The sequence below is a fragment of the Xenopus tropicalis genome, chromosome 7 (assembly GCF_000004195.4).
Source record: "Xenopus tropicalis strain Nigerian chromosome 7, UCB_Xtro_10.0, whole genome shotgun sequence".
Lineage (NCBI taxonomy): Eukaryota > Metazoa > Chordata > Amphibia > Anura > Pipidae > Xenopus > Xenopus tropicalis.
The window spans coordinates 22,188,683-22,207,719 of record NC_030683.2 but is presented as its reverse complement, the minus strand read 5'-3'; the positions used below and the strand labels follow the sequence as shown (position 1 = coordinate 22,207,719).

Genomic DNA, 19,037 nt, shown 5'->3' with positions numbered 1-19,037 from the left:
ATTGGTTATTTTCTGTTTGTATTTGTTCCATGGACTTATTAAGAGTCGAATAGAGGTTTTTACCTCTGCTCTTTACTATGTTACTGGTTCAGCGCGTAGATTAAGGGTGAAGGAGACAAATAGACTTGTTTTTTCCCCAGTGATTTATTTCATTGTAGGTGGGAAGGAATTTTTGAAAGGTTTGTTGCCCACAGTAACGCCATGGGTGTCAAATCTTCCAGTATACCATGACCCATAACGTGACCATACGCACACTGATATTATCGTATGAAACAAAATATGGTGATCGTGCGTATATGGTAGGAGATGAGGCAACCGATATCTGTAAAAACCTTAGATATCTGTCAGCTCATCGATGGGGTAGGACTGAAAATTCTGATTGGGTGCCTATTGAAGGCATCAGAACATCGTAACGTTAATGCTGAATTGTCAGATTGTATTTTGATCCTTTTACAAGCAACTAAGGGGTGTGGCTTGCCGTTTGGGGGCGTAATCAGGTGAACACCCTGAAACAAAGTGCAGTTCTGCTGGAAAGTGGTCCCTAAAGGATTATGAAACATTGAAACATTTTAGGCAACCTTGGGATCTCGAGGTGGGGCCAATGGCATAACTATAGAGGTAGCAGACCCTGGGTTGCGAGGGGCAAGGAGGCCCAGGTTAACTACCTCTATAGAAATCCCTCCCCAGCCGCTCTCCTACATGAGAGAGGTTAGGTGCGGGCGGACGGTCACGCAGATGGGTAGGGTCAAGTAGGGGTGGATGTGCGCTCCGGGCCCTTATGAAGATTTTTTTGCTACATGTAGTTACGCTAGAGGCCGGCACTCCTCTTCTTTAAAAAAATTCACTCTTCAGAGAGCACCCACCCTCTTACCAGACTTACTAGGGGCCATTTACTACCACAAATGCAAGGTGCAGCATTATTGTGGCTGTGCACAGATTGGCTATTGCTACAGTTATGTCCAGCGTTGTTTTCCAAATTGGATACAGTTGCAGTCAAAATTGGCTGTGAGGAAATTGCAGCAACCGATGTGTGCATCTTTGCCCAACCGCACCTGTGACTTTGATTGTGAATGAGCCCTACTGAGTTTAGTATGGCACCCAGTATTGCCCTGTCGGAGTGAAGTTGCCGTGTCACCCCTACGTTACAGTATACCACAACTTCCCTGAGTTCCAAAGAACAATTCCGTGTCCTCTGAATGATTTGGATCACAACAGCGGCAGATGTGCACGCATCCTAAAAATGCTGGTGGGTTTCAATGATTTATAAAAAAAGAAATTAAAAAAAATCTAAGTGTCTTTTATCTGTGCAGATGAAGTAATTCCAGTTTCTGAATGTCGGGGGGCACCAGGGATTTACATGAACCGTTGTACAACACTGCGCCCCTCTCTGTGTATCAGACCTTCTGCAGAACTTTTTAAAGATCTAATTAAATACACTGAGAGGGACAACGTATCCCTGCAACCTGCCCATTAACCTCTCTACACGGCTAGAGGGGACTTTGCACCTTGAGAAAGCAAAGTGTTTAGAAAATCCTTGATAGACAATTTCTTTAAACCTGGCTCTATTTCTCCCTCTAATGGCCATGTTTGTGCTTTACTTTCCTTTTTTTGTCCAAAACTTATTTTTCCTCCTTACAAACCCTCCTGAAAATGCTGCACCTGCTTTTGTTTCTGCACATATTTCACAATTCTGCAAACATTCCAAAATTCTGCAGTGTGATCTCTGTTTTTCTAGATGTTACCTGAGCTTTGTTGCTGTTGTTGCACCTTTTCATCTTCATATATCATAAGCTAAAAGGTGTGCAAAATGCATATTTCATTATTTACTAATTACAAAGGGAAAGCTCATCCTACAGGTACTTTGGTTTTTTTTTTCTCACAGTAGTAACAGGGAATTGTTTTCGCCTTGGAATAACTAGTTTAACTAGAGATAATGAGCTCTGTATAAACAACCCCCTCCATTCATTTCCGTATTGTGACTGTTATGATTTACAGATAATCAGTTACATTTTGCAGGGAGTTTATCTGTGTACTGGACAATGACCTACTTTGTAAAAACTAGAGTTAGAAACAAGTAGCTTCTCTTTTTGTGTCTGTTTAGCTCAATAAGTAACAAAAAACATAGATTACAATTTATTAATCTTAAGTATTAAATTTATTAACCTTAAGTACAATGAAAGGGTAATCACTGGGGGGGGGGGGGGGTTACAAAGAGGAGTGCTGGCCCCGGGTCTCGGCATAGTGATTATCAGCACTGCAAATTGCCCAACAAATTGCCCCCCCCCCCCCCCCATTTGATTAACTATTTCCTTCTTCTTTATGCATGTAAGTATGTTGTGTACAAGCCCTTTTCATTAAACTCCATGTTAAACCAGGGGGTAAATTTCCCCTTTAAAGTGACTGGTCACCGACTTGCTTAGTTTCCATCCATTTGTTCTGCTTTCAGAGAGAACTTGATCTTGCTGTGCTGTGTTTCGCCAGTGCTCATATGGCGTAGTGACCAATAAAAGAGTTTATTTTCTCATTTATGTTCCCTGGTAGTTAAATTATTCTTCCACTATCGTTGTAAGCAATGCAGATTTAGATTATTCCTTGTAATATTCCAGAACTCTCAGAAGATTGACAGACTGGATGGTGCCCATGCGCCGGAGCTTACAAAGAGGGTTCAACGCCATGCTTCAAGCACCTCTTTTCCAGCTACCCCCAACAGTGCTCCCAAAGAAGACCTCAATGGCAGACTGAAAAAGTTGATTAACGCTGCTCCATGCATGCTGTTCATGAAAGGATCTCCCCAGGAGCCAAGATGCGGTGTGTATTCTCTGTATATTAATGTTGCCTCAATGGAATGCTCGTATAGGTAAAATGTTGGCTAAAGATGCCGAGCATGTTTTGCACCTGTGTGGTGTTACCCAAAGCAGCCTTGGGGCAGAAGAAGTGAAGTGCACAGACCTGGCTGAGGAGTCAATGTAAAATATACCTTTTTTGTGACTAAAATCTGGCTGAAAATCACTTGAGAATTTGTCCCAAGTGCCATGGTCCTAGGATGGTTTGAGTGCAGAATGGGGATTGGGGATAGTAGGAGAATGTGGCACCCTGAAACTCCTGGTGGTACATGAATCATGGACCACTGCCTTTCTTAAAGCAAATAATATCTGTAGTAAGTCGCCAAATCAACTGGACTTGCTGTGTTTTTCTTGAAGACATTTTACCATCATCCAACAATTCTCAATTCTCATTCTGAATTGAGAAAGCCAGTTTGACGACGGGCGAAATGTCTTCAAGAAGAAGAAAAAAAATACAGCAAGTCCAATTTGACTTATTATTACAGTTATACAATGACCTGGATGAATGAGAATCTTCACAAACTTAAAGCAAGGAACTTCATCTGCCCCTTCGGGCAGTACTAGTAAAGGCCGGCAGTACTAATAAAGGTGCTCCTATCCATTCTTTCCAGCCAAGTGGTTAAAATTGGCCTTTTACCACGGTATAATGATATCATGAGCAGGAGCACAGTGGCTCAATCTGGAGAATTTAACTGGCTTGGGCATGGCAATGTTTAAGCAGCTGTCTGGTTGCTGGGGTCCAGTATTCCCTAGCAACCAGGCAGTGGTTTGAATCAGAGACTGGAATATCAATAGAAGACATTCCATAATATACTAAAAGTAATTTTATTTTTTTCTTGTGTTTTAACTACTTGGCCTGTGGTCCAACCAATTGTCTTGGTGCTAAGTTGCATGCACTTAAATCAACTGGCCCATGGACTAACAGAATAAGTCCTGTTTGGTCCTCTTGGAAATACACACAGTTATGCTTGTAACTCAATAGAGGGGATGATAAATAACTGTAAGGCATTATTAGTTCTGCTTCCGTGGGCAGTGAATGCTTGTATCCCATTCATATGTGATATACAATATTGTTATTGTGTGTGTGGCTAGAACTTACAGATCTTGCCTGGTATAAGCAAAACACAATTGTAACCAGGGGTGAAACGTTAGTTACATAAAGTCCTAATGACATGTATAGTTATTCCTCTTACAGCAACAGAAGTAAATCAGCACTGCGGTTGTTTCCTAAAGCCTAATATTTCTACTTTGCCTCTTTAACCCTTAAAAAATTGAAATAGGAGCCATCAATCTTGCTAGACTTCATCATATCGCCTAGAGCTGCAGCTAGGCTTTCTGGTGGGGGCAAGTACAGTAAAAATGATTGAATGTATTGGAAAACAGAATAACCAAAAGCAATCAGCCTTCAGCTATTTACTAATGAACTCCCAGATGAATGAGACATTTCAAAATCTGTGTTTTTACTCCAGGCTGTACATGAACTTAACACTTGGGCTGCAGCATAAAATAAATACAAGCCCGCACATCGCACCTCAATAAGATGCATATGGTGGGAGCACCACAGCCTTTTGTTTTTTTTTTTGTGTGTGCTGTAAGGGGAGAAAATAAAAATCCTATTTCAAATGCTGGGATCTGGATACAGGTCAGGTGAAGGGTATTTACATCCTGTAGGTCAGGGAACAAAAAGAGACATCAATCAAGGCTTATGATTTTAAATACGGAATTACAGAATTCTTTAATACATTAGATATATATGCTCTTATAGCTGTGTGAATAGGGCTAAACCGTGACATTGTGCCATTACTTGCTCTTGTGTCAAAATTCACTCATTGCACTTCTATATAGTTGTGCTCCTGCCTTCTAGTCCAAATCAAGCGCGGCTGCGCCTATTGATGGAGGAGAATCCTGGTGGTACTGCCACCTCCTGGGCAGGCAATAGTTCCAGGCAGATTCCTGCATGGGACTGGTTGGACAAACCTATGCCAAACCTGAACCAGTTGACTCGCAACCCGACCTGGACCGTCTCTGTTACCTGACTTTACCTACGCTACCTGGGCCTTTAACCCGATCCAGAGGCAGATCCACCAAGTCAGGGGGAAAAATAATTTTGACTCAAGGAGGTGGGGAGAAATGACACGGAACAGTGGCTCGGTCTGGGAATTAAGGAGTTTCTGCCTAAAAGTACCTGACCTGACTCTAGCTCCTGGGTTCCCTCTGGGAACTCTGTGATTGTGGAAAAAATGGCAATTGTACTCAAAATTGCCTTATATGTTTTTGGGCTTCTGTACCAGTCTAAAGCCACCATTGCCCTAATAGCAATACAAGATCTGTGTCTCCAAAATTGTCTTCTGCTGATTCAAACCCTATATAACTAAAATGTATCCTCAGATTCTGTTAGTTTGTATGATTTCCAGTGACTGCCTAAGCTTAGCTTTCCAACAGCAGCCCAGAACACACTGAGCATGTGTAAAGCCACTGGCAGGCAAAGATGACCTAACAAGATCCAAGATGGGGAGCTGCCTGGACAGCTTTGAATGCATGGATGATAAACTTTATATGTTTGCTGTACCCCTGGGCTGGTACAGTAGGTTCAGTATATAAAATACAGCATTTCTAGCCATGTGGGATGAAAACAGAGCTCCAATATCAACCCCAATGGGATAGGGTTATTTTCAGGGTACTGAGCATGCACCTTATGTATGAGACATACAATAAATACCTGTGTTCTGTTTAACGATCCATTCTTATCTTTCTTAGGGTTCAGCAGGCAGATTGTGGCTCTCCTTAACGATCAAAAGGTCCAGTTCAGCAGTTTTGATATCCTGTCAGACGAGGAAGTCCGCCAGGGCCTAAAAACCTTTTCCAACTGGCCCACTTATCCCCAGTTTTATGTCAAGGGTGAACTGGTGGGAGGACTCGATATTGTGAAGGTGAACAGAGCGGTTGCGACTTCTGATGTTTATTCTCTGTGTGATGGGTCTTTGCTGATTTATAATAAAAGATTTGTATTTACAGGAAATGGTGGCATCAGGAGAACTGGACCAAATGTGCCCCAAAGCCCAGAGTCTAGAGGAGAGGTGAGTATTCTACCAATCCATTCACATTTAGGCATCACTCGCCTCTTCTATGTTTTTCTATGAACAGTGATCCTGCTTCTCATTTATAAATGCCTAATACTTCCTTTGCCCTCCTTCCTCGTATATCAAGCCTAAACTGAATTGCTTAAGAAATCATTATAAGCTATCTGTTACTTAGGGGGGAATACTAATCCAGGGGTGTAGATTTTATTGGCCAATGGGCTGAGTGCCTGTAACTTCTCTAATCTAGTTACATTAACTTTTTTGGTAGAAGGCCCCTATTTGTGGTCCAACTGCCCATCATGCTTGGCTCCTATTAAATTCACTGGGCCCCCCTTTGGGACCTATGAATTCTTGTATTTTGGTACTTAAGGGGTTACCTTCGGGTTAACTTTTAGTATGGTGTAGAGAGTAATATTCTGAGACTATTTGCAATTGGTACAATTGATATTTTATTTTTTGTAGTTTTGGTTAAGCAGATCTCCAGTTTGTGGTTTCAGCAGGTGTTTGGTTGCTAGGGACCAAATTATCTTAGCAACTGGGAAGTGGTTTAAATGAGAAACTGGTATATGAACAGGTGAGGACCTGGATAGAAAAAAGTAACAACAATAAAACTGTAGCCTCACAGAGAAATAGTGTTTTGGCTGCTGGGATCAGTGACCCCCATTTTGAAGCTGCAATGAGTTAGAAGAAGAAGGCAAATCATTTTAAAACTATAAAAAATAAATACTGAAGTCCAATTGAAAAGTTGCTTAGAATTGCTATACTATAAGTTAACTTAAAGGTAAACCACCCCTTTAATATCAGCTGTGAGCATGAATACAGTGCTGTCCTGGGTGGGTCCATGATATCTCTGTCAGTAACAGTATGTCTGCTAAAGTCCAAACATAAAGTTAAGGCAGTCTGGGCCTTGGCTTCTTTGGGGCCCCTAAAGATGACATAATTAATTTATATAGGGTGCACGTCTTCTTACAGCTTGATACATTAAAGGACAATTGAAATAATTGTGTTGTTAACTTGTGTTTGTAGGCTGAAGGCACTTGTGAACAAAGCCCCAGTCATGCTGTTTATGAAAGGGAACAAAGAGGTATGGCTGTTACGTTTATTCTTTAATTCCATACCCCTTCCAACACGTGATGGTTTATCTTGACTTTCTCCTTGTTGTTAGATGGCAAAGTGTGGATTCAGCAGGCAGATTCTAGAAATAATGAACAACACGGGGTAAGTACGAGGCATCTGTGTGATTGCTGTAGTAGCACACGTGTGTGACGATGTGTCATTTAGGCAGTGTAACCGGTGGGCCTTGCTCTGCAGCTCCTAATACACAATGCTCAGCTCTGTCTATTGACAAAATGTCACTTCTTTCACTAGCTGTTATTTTTCACTACAGTCAGAATAGAATTGGAGGGTCTGTTTTATTGCTTTCATTCATAATACGGCGCTTTTGCTAAGGCTTGGTTAATATTATTCACAGAATTCCCCTTTGTGCTAAAAAAGAACAGTATGGCAGCTCCTATTCATTTATGGGCAATGTGTGTCAACCTTACTTTCCAATGAAATGGACCCATCACTAAATGTAGTTTTTAATGATGTGACTTTCAGGACTGAGGGATAATATTGGTCGCAGTACATGTGTATAGTGTATAAAAATACGCCCTGAATCTAGAAATGTATACAACACGTTATCCAGAAATCTGCAGAGTATGGGAATTACATTTTCTATTGAGTCCTGTAGCAAACTAATTTTTTTTTTTTTTTACTGATTTACTTTTTTCCTGTTATAATCAAACAGCACATCTTGCACTTTATAGGATCTAAGTTGCATATAGGGAAGGGAAAATGAGGGTTCTTGTGAGGTAGATAATCAAATTAAATCCCAACACACCAAAAAAAAAAAAAAGCACAATTAATATGTAGTCTTATCATTCTCTTTATCAGGTGGGTGTCTCATACTAAGCACTAAACCAAACAGAGAAATGGAGACGTAATACCCACTTGAGTCAACTCAAATGAGTAAAAATCCAATTGAAGTCCTATCACTAAAATGAAAAATTAAACAGAAATGTTTAATCAAGTGGGTTAGATAATCAGGTTACCATTACATAACCATTGCCCATTAGGGTGAAGATACACAGAGGTACTTAGTAGCAGCTACTTGTCACGGCTACTAAATGCCAAAAAAAATCCTGCCATAGACAATACTCAGAATTGCCTCTGCTAAAACACATGTAGTGATAATTATCAGTAATTGTCTATTTTAGTAGCCACAACAAGTACTTGCTACTAGTAGCTCTATGTGTCTTCACCCTTACCCTTTGTTGTGACTGTTACGTTAGCAGGACTCCATTATGCAGGGAGTCTATTAGTTCACTAGGAATACAATTATCTACGTCACAAGGGCCAAACATGGTTTAGCTAAAAAAAAAAAAAAAGGGGGGGGGATAGTACCACTTTAACTGTGTGTCTCTAGATGTGGCTGGCAAAGTAACATATAATCAAGGGATAATTTATACTGGGAGTTTGTAGTCCAGCAACATTTGGGGAATCAAGGTTGTATGGTATTGCATTTATTTATATAGAACCACAAGTGTATGCAGTTCTTTACAAGGCATAAACACAAACAGGGTTACGGTCTATATTAGACAGTAAAAATGGGGGGAGTTGATACAAAGAAAACCCCCAAAAAACTAGACTAGACCTAATATATAGTTGCTCTGCTTTACAGCACTGTTGCAAATCTGCATGACTGAAATTCCAGCCCAAGTCTGTGTTTTTAGAGAAAAGTGGGCAAACTTTATTCTCTGTAGTTAAATACGTGTACCATTATCTGTGGTTTTATTTCATTTAGTACAGGCTAGAACTAATTTTACTACTTTATTTTCAGTGTTACCTACGAAACATTTGATATACTGGAAGATGAAGAAGTAAGTGAGACTGCGATTACTGAGATTCTGTAACAGGAATGGGCAGCAGGGGGGCACCATTTGAAGGGCCACAGTTTTCCAGCCCTGTTCTTCAGAAATGATGATTGGTTATTTAATGCAAAAAGTTGTCTTGGGCCAGTAGTGTCCTACCAAGCCACATCCCACTCGCCTGCCATCAGTGACTTACCATTAACAGGGGGATTAGAGGGTCCTGCCCACATGAGCTTACAGACTAACGGGGAACAACAGGCACACAAGGTTGTTGAAAAGTATTTTTTTGTGGTAGGTGAACCTCTGATAGTCCCTGTTGTATCAAATAGGCTTCTTGTACAGTTGGAACGCTAGGAATCATTTAAAGTTTTTGTTTGTAGTAATCTAGGTGGGCAATAATGATAAAGTAGGCAAGTGGTTTATAAATCAGGAACTTCAACCAAAACTGTATAATGAAAACTATATTGAAAAAATTTATTATTTTGTTTAGTGTATCAATTTTACCCAGTTTCATTTTAACATTGAACTGCTCCTTTAAAGTGCATTGAATAAAACTACAAGTTGTCCCACCCCGAGTGCTCCAGTAGGTGGCACTGTAAAACCTCAATTGTCACTGGTTTCATTATGATGTTGATAAGTAGGCAAACATATATTTCAGTCACTTAATGGCAGAAGATTTAACAATAACAGGCATATAATTTATGTTTTGCACACCTGGGTTAGCCCATGTCTTGTTACTTTATTGTATATTCTAAAACTAGTGAAACACACAACACAGTGATGCATGCTGGTATACAGTGCAACTAAAAGGGCATTCTATTTGAGATTGGTGCTTGGCCCTGATGTGTACATTTGTTTTGTTTTCTTGCAGGTGCGTCAAGGTTTAAAAGCCTATTCCAATTGGCCCACCTATCCTCAACTTTACGTTAAAGGAGAACTTGTCGGGGGGCTGGACATCATTAAGGTAACACACAGAGCAGCAGCACTTTTTTGCCATAGAGCTGCGTTTAATGGGGTTGTTCTCCTTTAAATGAACTTTTACTATGTTCTGGAATGTCCTATTCCAAGCAGTAATTTTGCAATTGATCTTCATTGTTTCTTTTTTATAGTTTTTGAATTGTTTGCCTTCCTCTGCTACATCTTTCCAGCTTTCACTGACCCCGGCAGCCAAAAACTATTGCTCTCTGAGGCTACAATTTTTATTATTTTTGTTACTTTTTCTTATCTTTATATTCAGTCCCTCTGCTATTTATATTCCAGTCTCTCATTCAACCTACTGCCTGGTTGCTAAGGTAAACAAAACCCTAGCAACCAGGTAGCTGCCGGTGAGCTACTGAAGAAAACATAAAAAAAAAAAAGAAAAAAAAAAAAATCGATGTCTGTTTCATACAAAAAGTTAATTTAAAGGTAAACAATCCCTCTTGAGTTGCAGATAAAACAGCGATGCTCAAAACAGAATAACACTTGAAAGGATCATCCAAAAGTGACTGACGAGCCCTATAACAAATGTGTTTTCAACCCCTCTACAAGCATTTTGCTCTAGCGCTTCCAGCTAGTAGAGATATATTTATATATGTAAGCAGATGTTAATACACATTAATAACACAGTAATGGAGGCAAAAGCAAAGGAGTAAAGAATATATGGTCCCCCCCTTCCCTGCACCTTCTGGCTTTAACAATTAGCATTTGCGAGTGGCCGTATATCTGTACCAGGAAAGATGACCATATGGTTCTAGAGAGATTTATACCTTCTATTTTCTGTTAAAGAACATTATTTGCTGGTGGCCTCTATAAATGGGAGAAGGTTAAAGCAGTAATGCAGGCAGCGGGCAGATATATTAAGGAACAGATGTTGGCCTGCTACAAATCTTACTCGCAGAATCTTACGCTGCCGCATACATTCGTACGCTGCTCTGTGCGAGGAAGGGATGCCAGCCCATAATAGTGCCAGGCCGTTATACTCACATTATGTCTCTAATAAGTGTTACTGTGCTGAAGCTCAGGAATGAAGTATTACGCCTGCATTGTCCCCCATTAAGCTCCCATGGCTCCGGTGTATTAGTGCTGGTTTATTAGACATTTAAAGATACAGTAGCAGTTTGTTTCTAGCTGTACACAGCTGAACTGATCAGTCCTAGAGGGACTTTACCTGGTGGGAAAGCACACGTGGTACTTTGTTTTCCCAAAATTGCCCACTTTATTGCCAGCGGGAAAGCATTTCAGGTATATTTGTCGCCTATGGTAGCTGACATAAGTATGTTATAGAATGGTCACTTCTTAGGAACTTTTAATTGGTCTTCGATTTTTATCCTGTATAGTTTTTAAGTGATTTGCCGCTTCCTTCGTCTTCTGACTTCAGCTTTCAAATGGGGGTCACTGACCCTGGAAGTCATTAACGGTTATTGTTACTTTTTATACCATATCTTTCAATTCAGGCCCTGTCCTATTCATATCCCATTCAGGAGAGCTACCCCTTTACTTGTAGTTTAAACATTTGTCATTGCTTGATGGTGCCTAGTGCAGGCAGTGCCCACATTAGACTGAGCTTTATATTAATATGGGGGTTATGTAATTATCGCAGGCAGTGCCCACATTAGACTGAGCTTTATATTAATATGGGGGTTATGTAATTATCGCAGGCAGTGCCCACATTAGACTGAGCTTTATATTGATATGGGGGTTATGTAATTATCGCAGGCAGTGCCCACATTAGACTGAACTTTATATTGATATTGGGGTTATGTAATAAGAAGCACTACATTTGCATAGGACCAGTAATCCATAGCAACTAATCACCAGATAGCATTTACTGGTCACCTGTTTAAAAGCTAGCACCTTATTGGTTACTGTGGGTTACTGCTATCGGGCAAACTTAGTGCCTTTTATTACATATGGGGATTAGTGGTTATAATTGCTAGGGGACTCTCAATAAATTCAACCATCCATTTAGCCTTTCCTTCCCCTTTAAGACATGGAGGGCCTTGAGAGGAAATAAGGAGCACAGATAACACAGACAACAGCTGCTGTCCAGCTTTTATTATCATAAGCAAATGTGTTGGCAGCCGGGTAAACGTCCAGGTTTCAGAAGCAGAGAAGCAAGGAAGAGCCAAAAATTGGTGTACAGCTCTCGTTCAAACACTAAGAACTGAACTAAGAGGTTCTAACTTGAGCAGCTTACAGGGGTATAAATAGCAAGCTCTTGAACCAAGTACATGATGTAGGTGCCCTGATACACAGTGGAGCAAGTATGAGTTCTGGCTGCAACAATAGGTGCTACTCACTTGTGTGGGATGTGGTGCCCACAAAATGAAGTTACAGCAATGCAAACAGATGGATTCACTTCAGGTCTGGACAGAGATGCATAATAGGCCCGAGCCTTTCATAGAGCCATAGGGGGTACAATATTCTCTATATTACAGAATCACAAAGGAACTGAGAAATGTTAAAAAGAGAATGTGACTAAGCTCATGGCTGGGCTACTGATTCCCTTCAGCGTGGGGAGGGGAGGAGAGGTCGGATCTGCTGGGGCTCATGTTACCTTTCAAGGGTACCTTGGCATGGAAGCTGCAATTAAAGAGGCGCGGGTCTTATTCTTTTATGTGCCCTGGTCTCACACGTATATTTGGTATTGAGACAGGTGTGTGACCTGTTATCCAGAATGCTCAGGACCTCTGATTTTCCAGATAAGGGATCCTTCCGTAATTTGGATCTCCATACCTTTTTACTCAAAAATCATTTGAACGTTTAATCTAACCCAGTAGGATTGTTTTGCCCCCGATAAGGATTAATTATATCTTAGTTGGGATCAAGTACAGGTACTGTTTTATTATTACAGAGAAAAGGGAATCATTTAACCATTAAATAAACCCAATAGGGCTGTTCTGCCCCCAATAAGGGGTAATTATATCTTAGTTGGGATCAAGTACAGGTACTGTTTTATTATTACAGAGAAAAGGGAATCATTTAACCATTAAATAAACCCAATAGGGCTGTTCTGCCCCCAATAAGGGGTAATTATATCTTAGTTGGGATCAAGTACAGGTACTGTTTTATTATTACAGAGAAAAGGGAATCATTTAACCATTAAATAAACCCAATAGGGCTGTTCTGCCCCCAATAAGGGGTAATTATATCTTAGTTGGGATCAAGTACTGGTACTGTTTTATTATTGCAAAGAAAAGGGAATCATTTAACCATTAAATAAACCCAATAGAACTGTTCTGCCCCCAATAAGGATTAATTATATCTTAGTTGGGATCAAGTACAGGTACTGTTTTATTATTGCAGAGAAAAGGGAATAATTTAACCATTAAATAAACCCAATAGGGCTGTTCTGCCCCCAATAAGGGGTAATTATATCTTAGTTGGGATTAAGTACAGGTACTGTTTTATTATTGCAGAGAAAAGGGAATCATTTAACCATTAAATAAACCCAATAGGGCTGTTCTGCCCCCAATAAGGGGTAATTATATCTTAGTTGGGATCAAGTACAGGTACTGTTTTATCATTACAGAGAAATTTAAAAAATGCAAATAATTTGATTTAAATGGAGTCTATGGGAGATGGCCTTCCCTTAATTTGGAGCTTTCTGGATAACAGGTTTCCAGATATTGGATCCCATACCTATACTAGTATTAATAAAATGTTATTACTGAATTGTTGTGTTACTAAACAATAGTGATGCACAGGTCACAGTTTGTTATGATACCCTTAGTGACCCCGCACCCACAAGTCCGTGTACCCTTACATTTCCCTTCACCCTGGTTTCCAATATTCATCTTGTGATGTGAACAAGGGTTTGGGGTAATTAAGGATATGTAGACTCTTAGGGTATCTGTGGTGGGGTTTGGATCAGATTTTGTGGCCATTGCATCAGCAACCCTGATCCAAATCCGCCCAGTGTGTATTGGATACAGCCACACATTACTAGTTACCAGTATAGAGAGTTATGGTTTCAGCACAGCGTATAAAATGGCATTGTCATTTATAGCCCTGTTTGGTAGGCCATTCCCCAATACATTTCTCCCCACTCAGCTTCTTATCATAGGATTAATAAACACCATAGGAGGTAATAATAGTATGTGCCAGCCTGACAGCGAGACTCCTTCTGAAAAGGGGGTGAATCTGGGTGCTTAATGGGGAGCGATTGTGTGTGTGTTTCATTGCCTACCCACCCAGCTGCGAATCACCCCGACTCTCCCCTTATGCATTGGCCCTAAAGGTCAAAGCCGCACCAGTACACAGGAGCACTGAATCCCTGGAATATTGGCCACGGATGGGTGGGGGGTAGTTTGCTCTGCAGCCTGAAGGGTAAGAATTGAGGAGAATGGCCATTGGCTCTCCTGTCCAGCCGTTTCTTCCTGCGGCGGATCTCTCCAGCGTTAGGCACTTACATGCACCTCAATGAGTACAGACAGATCCAGAAGAGTGGGCTGTGGTGGAACGCAGGAGTTCTGCCACACAGAGACACATCCGTGTATAAAAGCCCATATTTAATGAAGCCTATCTGGGCTGGTAACTTATAGAATGGCCTATTCTTAGCAACCTTTTAATTGGTCTTCATTATTTGTTTTTGAATTATTTGCCTTCTTCTTCTGACACTTTGCAGCTTCCAAATGAGGGGACCCCGACAGCCAAAATTGTTACTTTTAATAATGTATTTTTCTATCCAGGTCCTCCCCAAATTCATATTCCAGTCTCTTGTTCAAACCACTGCCTGGTTGCTAAGGTAATTTAGATCCTAGCAACCAGATAGTGGCTGAAGCTCCAAACTGGATAATGCTGAACAATGAGATTAAAAGGAAAAACTTGCAAGCGCCCTGCAGTCATGGAACATCTCTTTCAAGGCCAATTTTATGATTTTTTTTTCCTCCTTCTCCACAGGAGTTAAAAGAAAGTGGCGAATTGGTTTCAGTTCTGAAAGGAGATCAATAATAAATCTAAGCATTCTCAGCTGGATCGCACTTGACCCCTGCAAAATAAAGGAGTTCTACTGGGTTATCTCATTTCTTGGACTGAATATAAACGATAATAAAGTTCCATCATTGTCCCTCACATGGGGGGTGGGGGGGGTATCATGTACAAATTCCAACCCATTGGGCCGCGGAGAGAAGTTCCCTTTGTGTTAATATGTCTGCTCACAGTAACATTCAGAAATCTTTTAATTTAATAAACATTGTTACAGTCACTCACTTTCTCTCTTTTTCTTTTCTTGTTACAATGTAGAAATCTAAAATGCAAAGCCGTGTGAATGATAAGGGGAGGTTATTTATGTAAGAAATGCTTGCTGGCCAAACGGCCATCTTGAAGGCCAATGAGGAAGAGATTTGATTTTGCTCCCCAAGATATCCTTGGGCTAAGGCTGATACCACTGGTTTCCATGTGTCTGTAACTTAATGGGGGGACTAAGAAACCAACTGTCCATAACAAATTGCAGATTGGATACAACTGGCACTTGTGCAGTCTGCCACTTCTAGTTAGTAAATCAGCCCCATATTTAATCAAATGGTTTTTGTTGGCCCCGTCCCTTTATTTGGACAGCACTGGCAGGGACGCTGCTTGGAACATGTTCTCACTATGACTACGTACCAGGAAATGATCTAAGGCGAGCAGTATAGATATAGATCTATATAAAATGTATATATAAAATAATACCCCTTACATTACAGCCTTTTCTTGTCCCTCAAAGAAGTAAAGGTTTAATCACTGGGGGTTGCTTTGTCCTGTGGTGCAGTGACAGGTTCTGGGCAACCACAGTGCCTTTGCCATAGAGTCTCTGCTGAGTGTTCTGCAGTCCTATAGAACTGTTTTATTTTGCCCTAAAATGAAAAAAAATATTATATATTCACCTAGGCTTCCAACATTAAAGAATACAGAAGGGGCGTGGCCTGGCAGGCTGAGGGACACAGTGTGACCTAAGGGGTGTGGTCAGTTGACTTTGGCACTTTCCTGGGTGGGGGGGGGGGGGGGGGACAGCTCCTGTTCACTTTTCTCATGCTCTTACATCTACTCCATCATTCGTTTCCCTGTGTACTAATCTGTAATTCTTGTGGGTTTGCATCTGCACGGATATAGTGGAGCTTAAACTATCTCTAATCTGATGGCTGGCTCCTTCAACTTTTTTCTGTGCTTCATGGCCCCTTGTATTAATGAAAGTGCAAAGTACCACCGGGACTCCTCAGAACCCCCCAGAATCGTGGAGACAAGGTTCTATTTCAGATGCATGTTGAAACTGCGTCATTAAAGGACACGTCGACCCAAAAGATAATTTTTTGGCCTAATAAAAGAAATCCTAATTCTAAGCAACTTTGTTGCTATTGTTACTAAACAATAGTGATGCACAGGTCACAGTTTGTTATGATACCCTTAGTGACCCCGCACCCACAAGTCCGTGTACCCTTACATTTCCCTTCACCCTGGTTTCCAATATTCATCTTGTGATGTGACCAAGGGTTTGGGGTAATTAAGGATATGTAGACTCTTAGGGTATCTGTGGTGGGGTTTGGATCACAGATTTTGTGGCCATTGCATCAGCAACCCTGATCCAAATCCGCCCAGTGTGTATTGGATACAGCCACACATTACTAGTTACCAGTATAGAGAGTTATGGTTTCAGCACAGCATATAAAATGGCATTGTCATTTATAGCCCTGTTTGGTAGGCCATTCCCCAATACATTTCCCCCCACTCAGCTTCTTATCATAGGATTAATAAACACCATAGGAGGTAATAATAGTATGTGCCAGCCTGACAGCGAGACTCCTTCTGAAAAGGGGGTGAATCTGGGTGCTTAATGGGGAGCGATTGTGTGTGTGTTTCATTGCCTACCCACCCAGCTGCGAATCACCCCGACTCTCCCCTTATGCATTGGCCCTAAAGGTCAAAGCCGCACCAGTACACAGGAGCACTGAATCCCTGGAATATTGGCCACGGATGGGTGGGGGGTAGTTTGCTCTGCAGCCTGAAGGGTAAGAATTGAGGAGAATGGCCATTGGCTCTCCTGTCCAGCCGTTTCTTCCTGCGGCGGATCTCTCCAGCGTTAGGCACTTACATGCACCTCAATGAGTACAGACAGATCCAGAAGAGTGGGCTGTGGTGGAACGCAGGAGAGTTCTGCCACACAGAGACACATCCGTGTATAAAAGCCCATATTTAATGAAGCCTATCTGGGCTGGTAACTTATAGAATGGCCTATTCTTAGCAACCTTTTAATTGGTCTTCATTATTTGTTTTTGAATTATTTGCCTTCTTCTTCTGACACTTTGCAGCTTCCAAATGAGGGGACCCCGACAGCCAAAATTGTTACTTTTAATAATGTATTTTTCTATCCAGGTCCTCCCCAAATTCATATTCCAGTCTCTTGTTCAAACCACTGCCTGGTTGCTAAGGTAATTTAGATCCTAGCAACCAGATAGTGGCTGAAGCTCCAAACTGGATAATGCTGAACAAAGAGATTAAAAGGAAAAACTTGCAAGCGCCCTGCAGTCATGGAACATCTCTTTCAAGGCCAATTTTATGATTTTTTTTTCCTCCTTCTCCACAGGAGTTAAAAGAAAGTGGCGAATTGGTTTCAGTTCTGAAAGGAGATCAATAATAAATCTAAGCATTCTCAGCTGGATCGCACTTGACCCCTGCAAAATAAAGGAGTTCTACTGGGTTATCTCATTTCTTGGACTGAATATAAACGATAATAAAGTTCCATCATTGTCCCTCACATGGGGGGTGGGGGGGGTATCATGTACAAATTCCAACCCATTGGGCCGCGGAGAGAAGCTTCCCTTTGTGTTAATATGTCTGCTCACAGTAACATTCAGAAATCTTTTAATTTAATAAACATTGTTACAGTCACTCACTTTCTCTCTTTTTCTTTTCTTGTTACAATGTAGAAATCTAAAATGCAAAGCCGTGTGAATGATAAGGGGAGGTTATTTATGTAAGAAATGCTTGCTGGCCAAACGGCCATCTTGAAGGCCAATGAGGAAGAGATTTGATTTTGCTCCCCAAGATATCCTTGGGCTAAGGCTGATACCACTGGTTTCCATGTGTCTGTAACTTAATGGGGGGACTAAGAAACCAACTGTCCGTAACAAATTGCAGATTGGATACAACTGGCACTTGTGCAGTCTGCCACTTCTAGTTAGTAAATCAGCCCCATATTTAATCAAATGGTTTTTGTTGGCCCCGTCCCTTTATTTGGACAGCACTGGCAGGGACGCTGCTTGGAACATGTTCTCACTATGACTACGTACCAGGAAATGATCTAAGGCGAGCAGTATAGATATAGATCTATATAAAATGTATATATAAAATAATACCCCTTACATTACAGCCTTTTCTTGTCCCTCAAAGAAGTAAAGGTTTAATCACTGGGGGTTGCTTTGTCCTGTGGTGCAGTGACAGGTTCTGGGCAACCACAGTGCCTTTGCCATAGAGTCTCTGCTGAGTGTTCTGCAGTCCTATAGAACTGTTTTATTTTGCCCTAAAATGAAAAAAAATATTATATATTCACCTAGGCTTCCAACATTAAAGAATACAGAAGGGGCGTGGCCTGGCAGGCTGAGGGACACAGTGTGACCTAAGGGGTGTGGTCAGTTGACTTTGGCACTTTCCTGGGTGGGGGGGGGGGGGGGGGGGGGGGGGACAGCTCCTGTTCACTTTTCTCATGCTCTTACATCTACTCCATCATTCGTTTCCCTGTGTACTAATCTGTAATTCTTGTGGGTTTGCATCTGCACGGATATAGTGGAGCTTAAACTATCTCTAATCTGATGCAAAGTGCAAAATACCACCGGGAACCCCCCAGAATCGTGGAGACAAGGTTCTATTTCAGATGCATGTTGAAACTGCGTCATTAAAGGACACGTCGACCCAAAAGATAATTTTTTGGTCTAATAAAAGAAATCCTAATTCTAAGCAACTTTGCAATATACATACATTACATATTTGTAATGGTTTTTGAGTTATTTGTATATATAATTGCTATTAAAAGCAGTTTGGCATTTGAAACAATGTAACACAAGCAGCAGCCTGACAGACCTGACTCGCTGGAGGAGACTGAGCTTTGCTTAAAAAGAAACAACCAAGAGTTCAACAAATGCTGCTTTCAATAGCAATTACATTTACAAATAACATTTAAAGCACTGAAAATTTGTTATAAATTCACACTGGAAAGTAGCTTGTAATTATATTTTCTTTTATTTGGC

At 41.0% G+C, this 19,037-nt stretch overlaps 1 protein-coding gene across 2 annotated transcripts in view; it reads left to right on the top strand.

Annotated features, from left to right (window-relative positions):
* glrx3 (glutaredoxin 3) overlaps positions 1 to 17,682 on the top strand; it is a 30,588-nt gene extending 12,906 nt beyond the window's left edge. Inside the window, 8 exon segments of one of the 2 annotated variants that reach the window (NM_001017209.2) lie at positions 2,607 to 2,808; positions 5,601 to 5,773; positions 5,859 to 5,920; positions 6,950 to 7,007; positions 7,089 to 7,141; positions 8,805 to 8,844; positions 9,707 to 9,799; positions 17,378 to 17,682. In NM_001017209.2, coding sequence (NP_001017209.1) covers positions 2,607 to 2,808; positions 5,601 to 5,773; positions 5,859 to 5,920; positions 6,950 to 7,007; positions 7,089 to 7,141; positions 8,805 to 8,844; positions 9,707 to 9,799; positions 17,378 to 17,428 — 732 coding nt within the window. In that variant the 3' untranslated portion in view covers positions 17,429 to 17,682. 2 annotated transcript variants of the gene reach the window in all.
* The last annotated feature ends 1,355 nt before the right edge of the window (positions 17,683 to 19,037 follow it).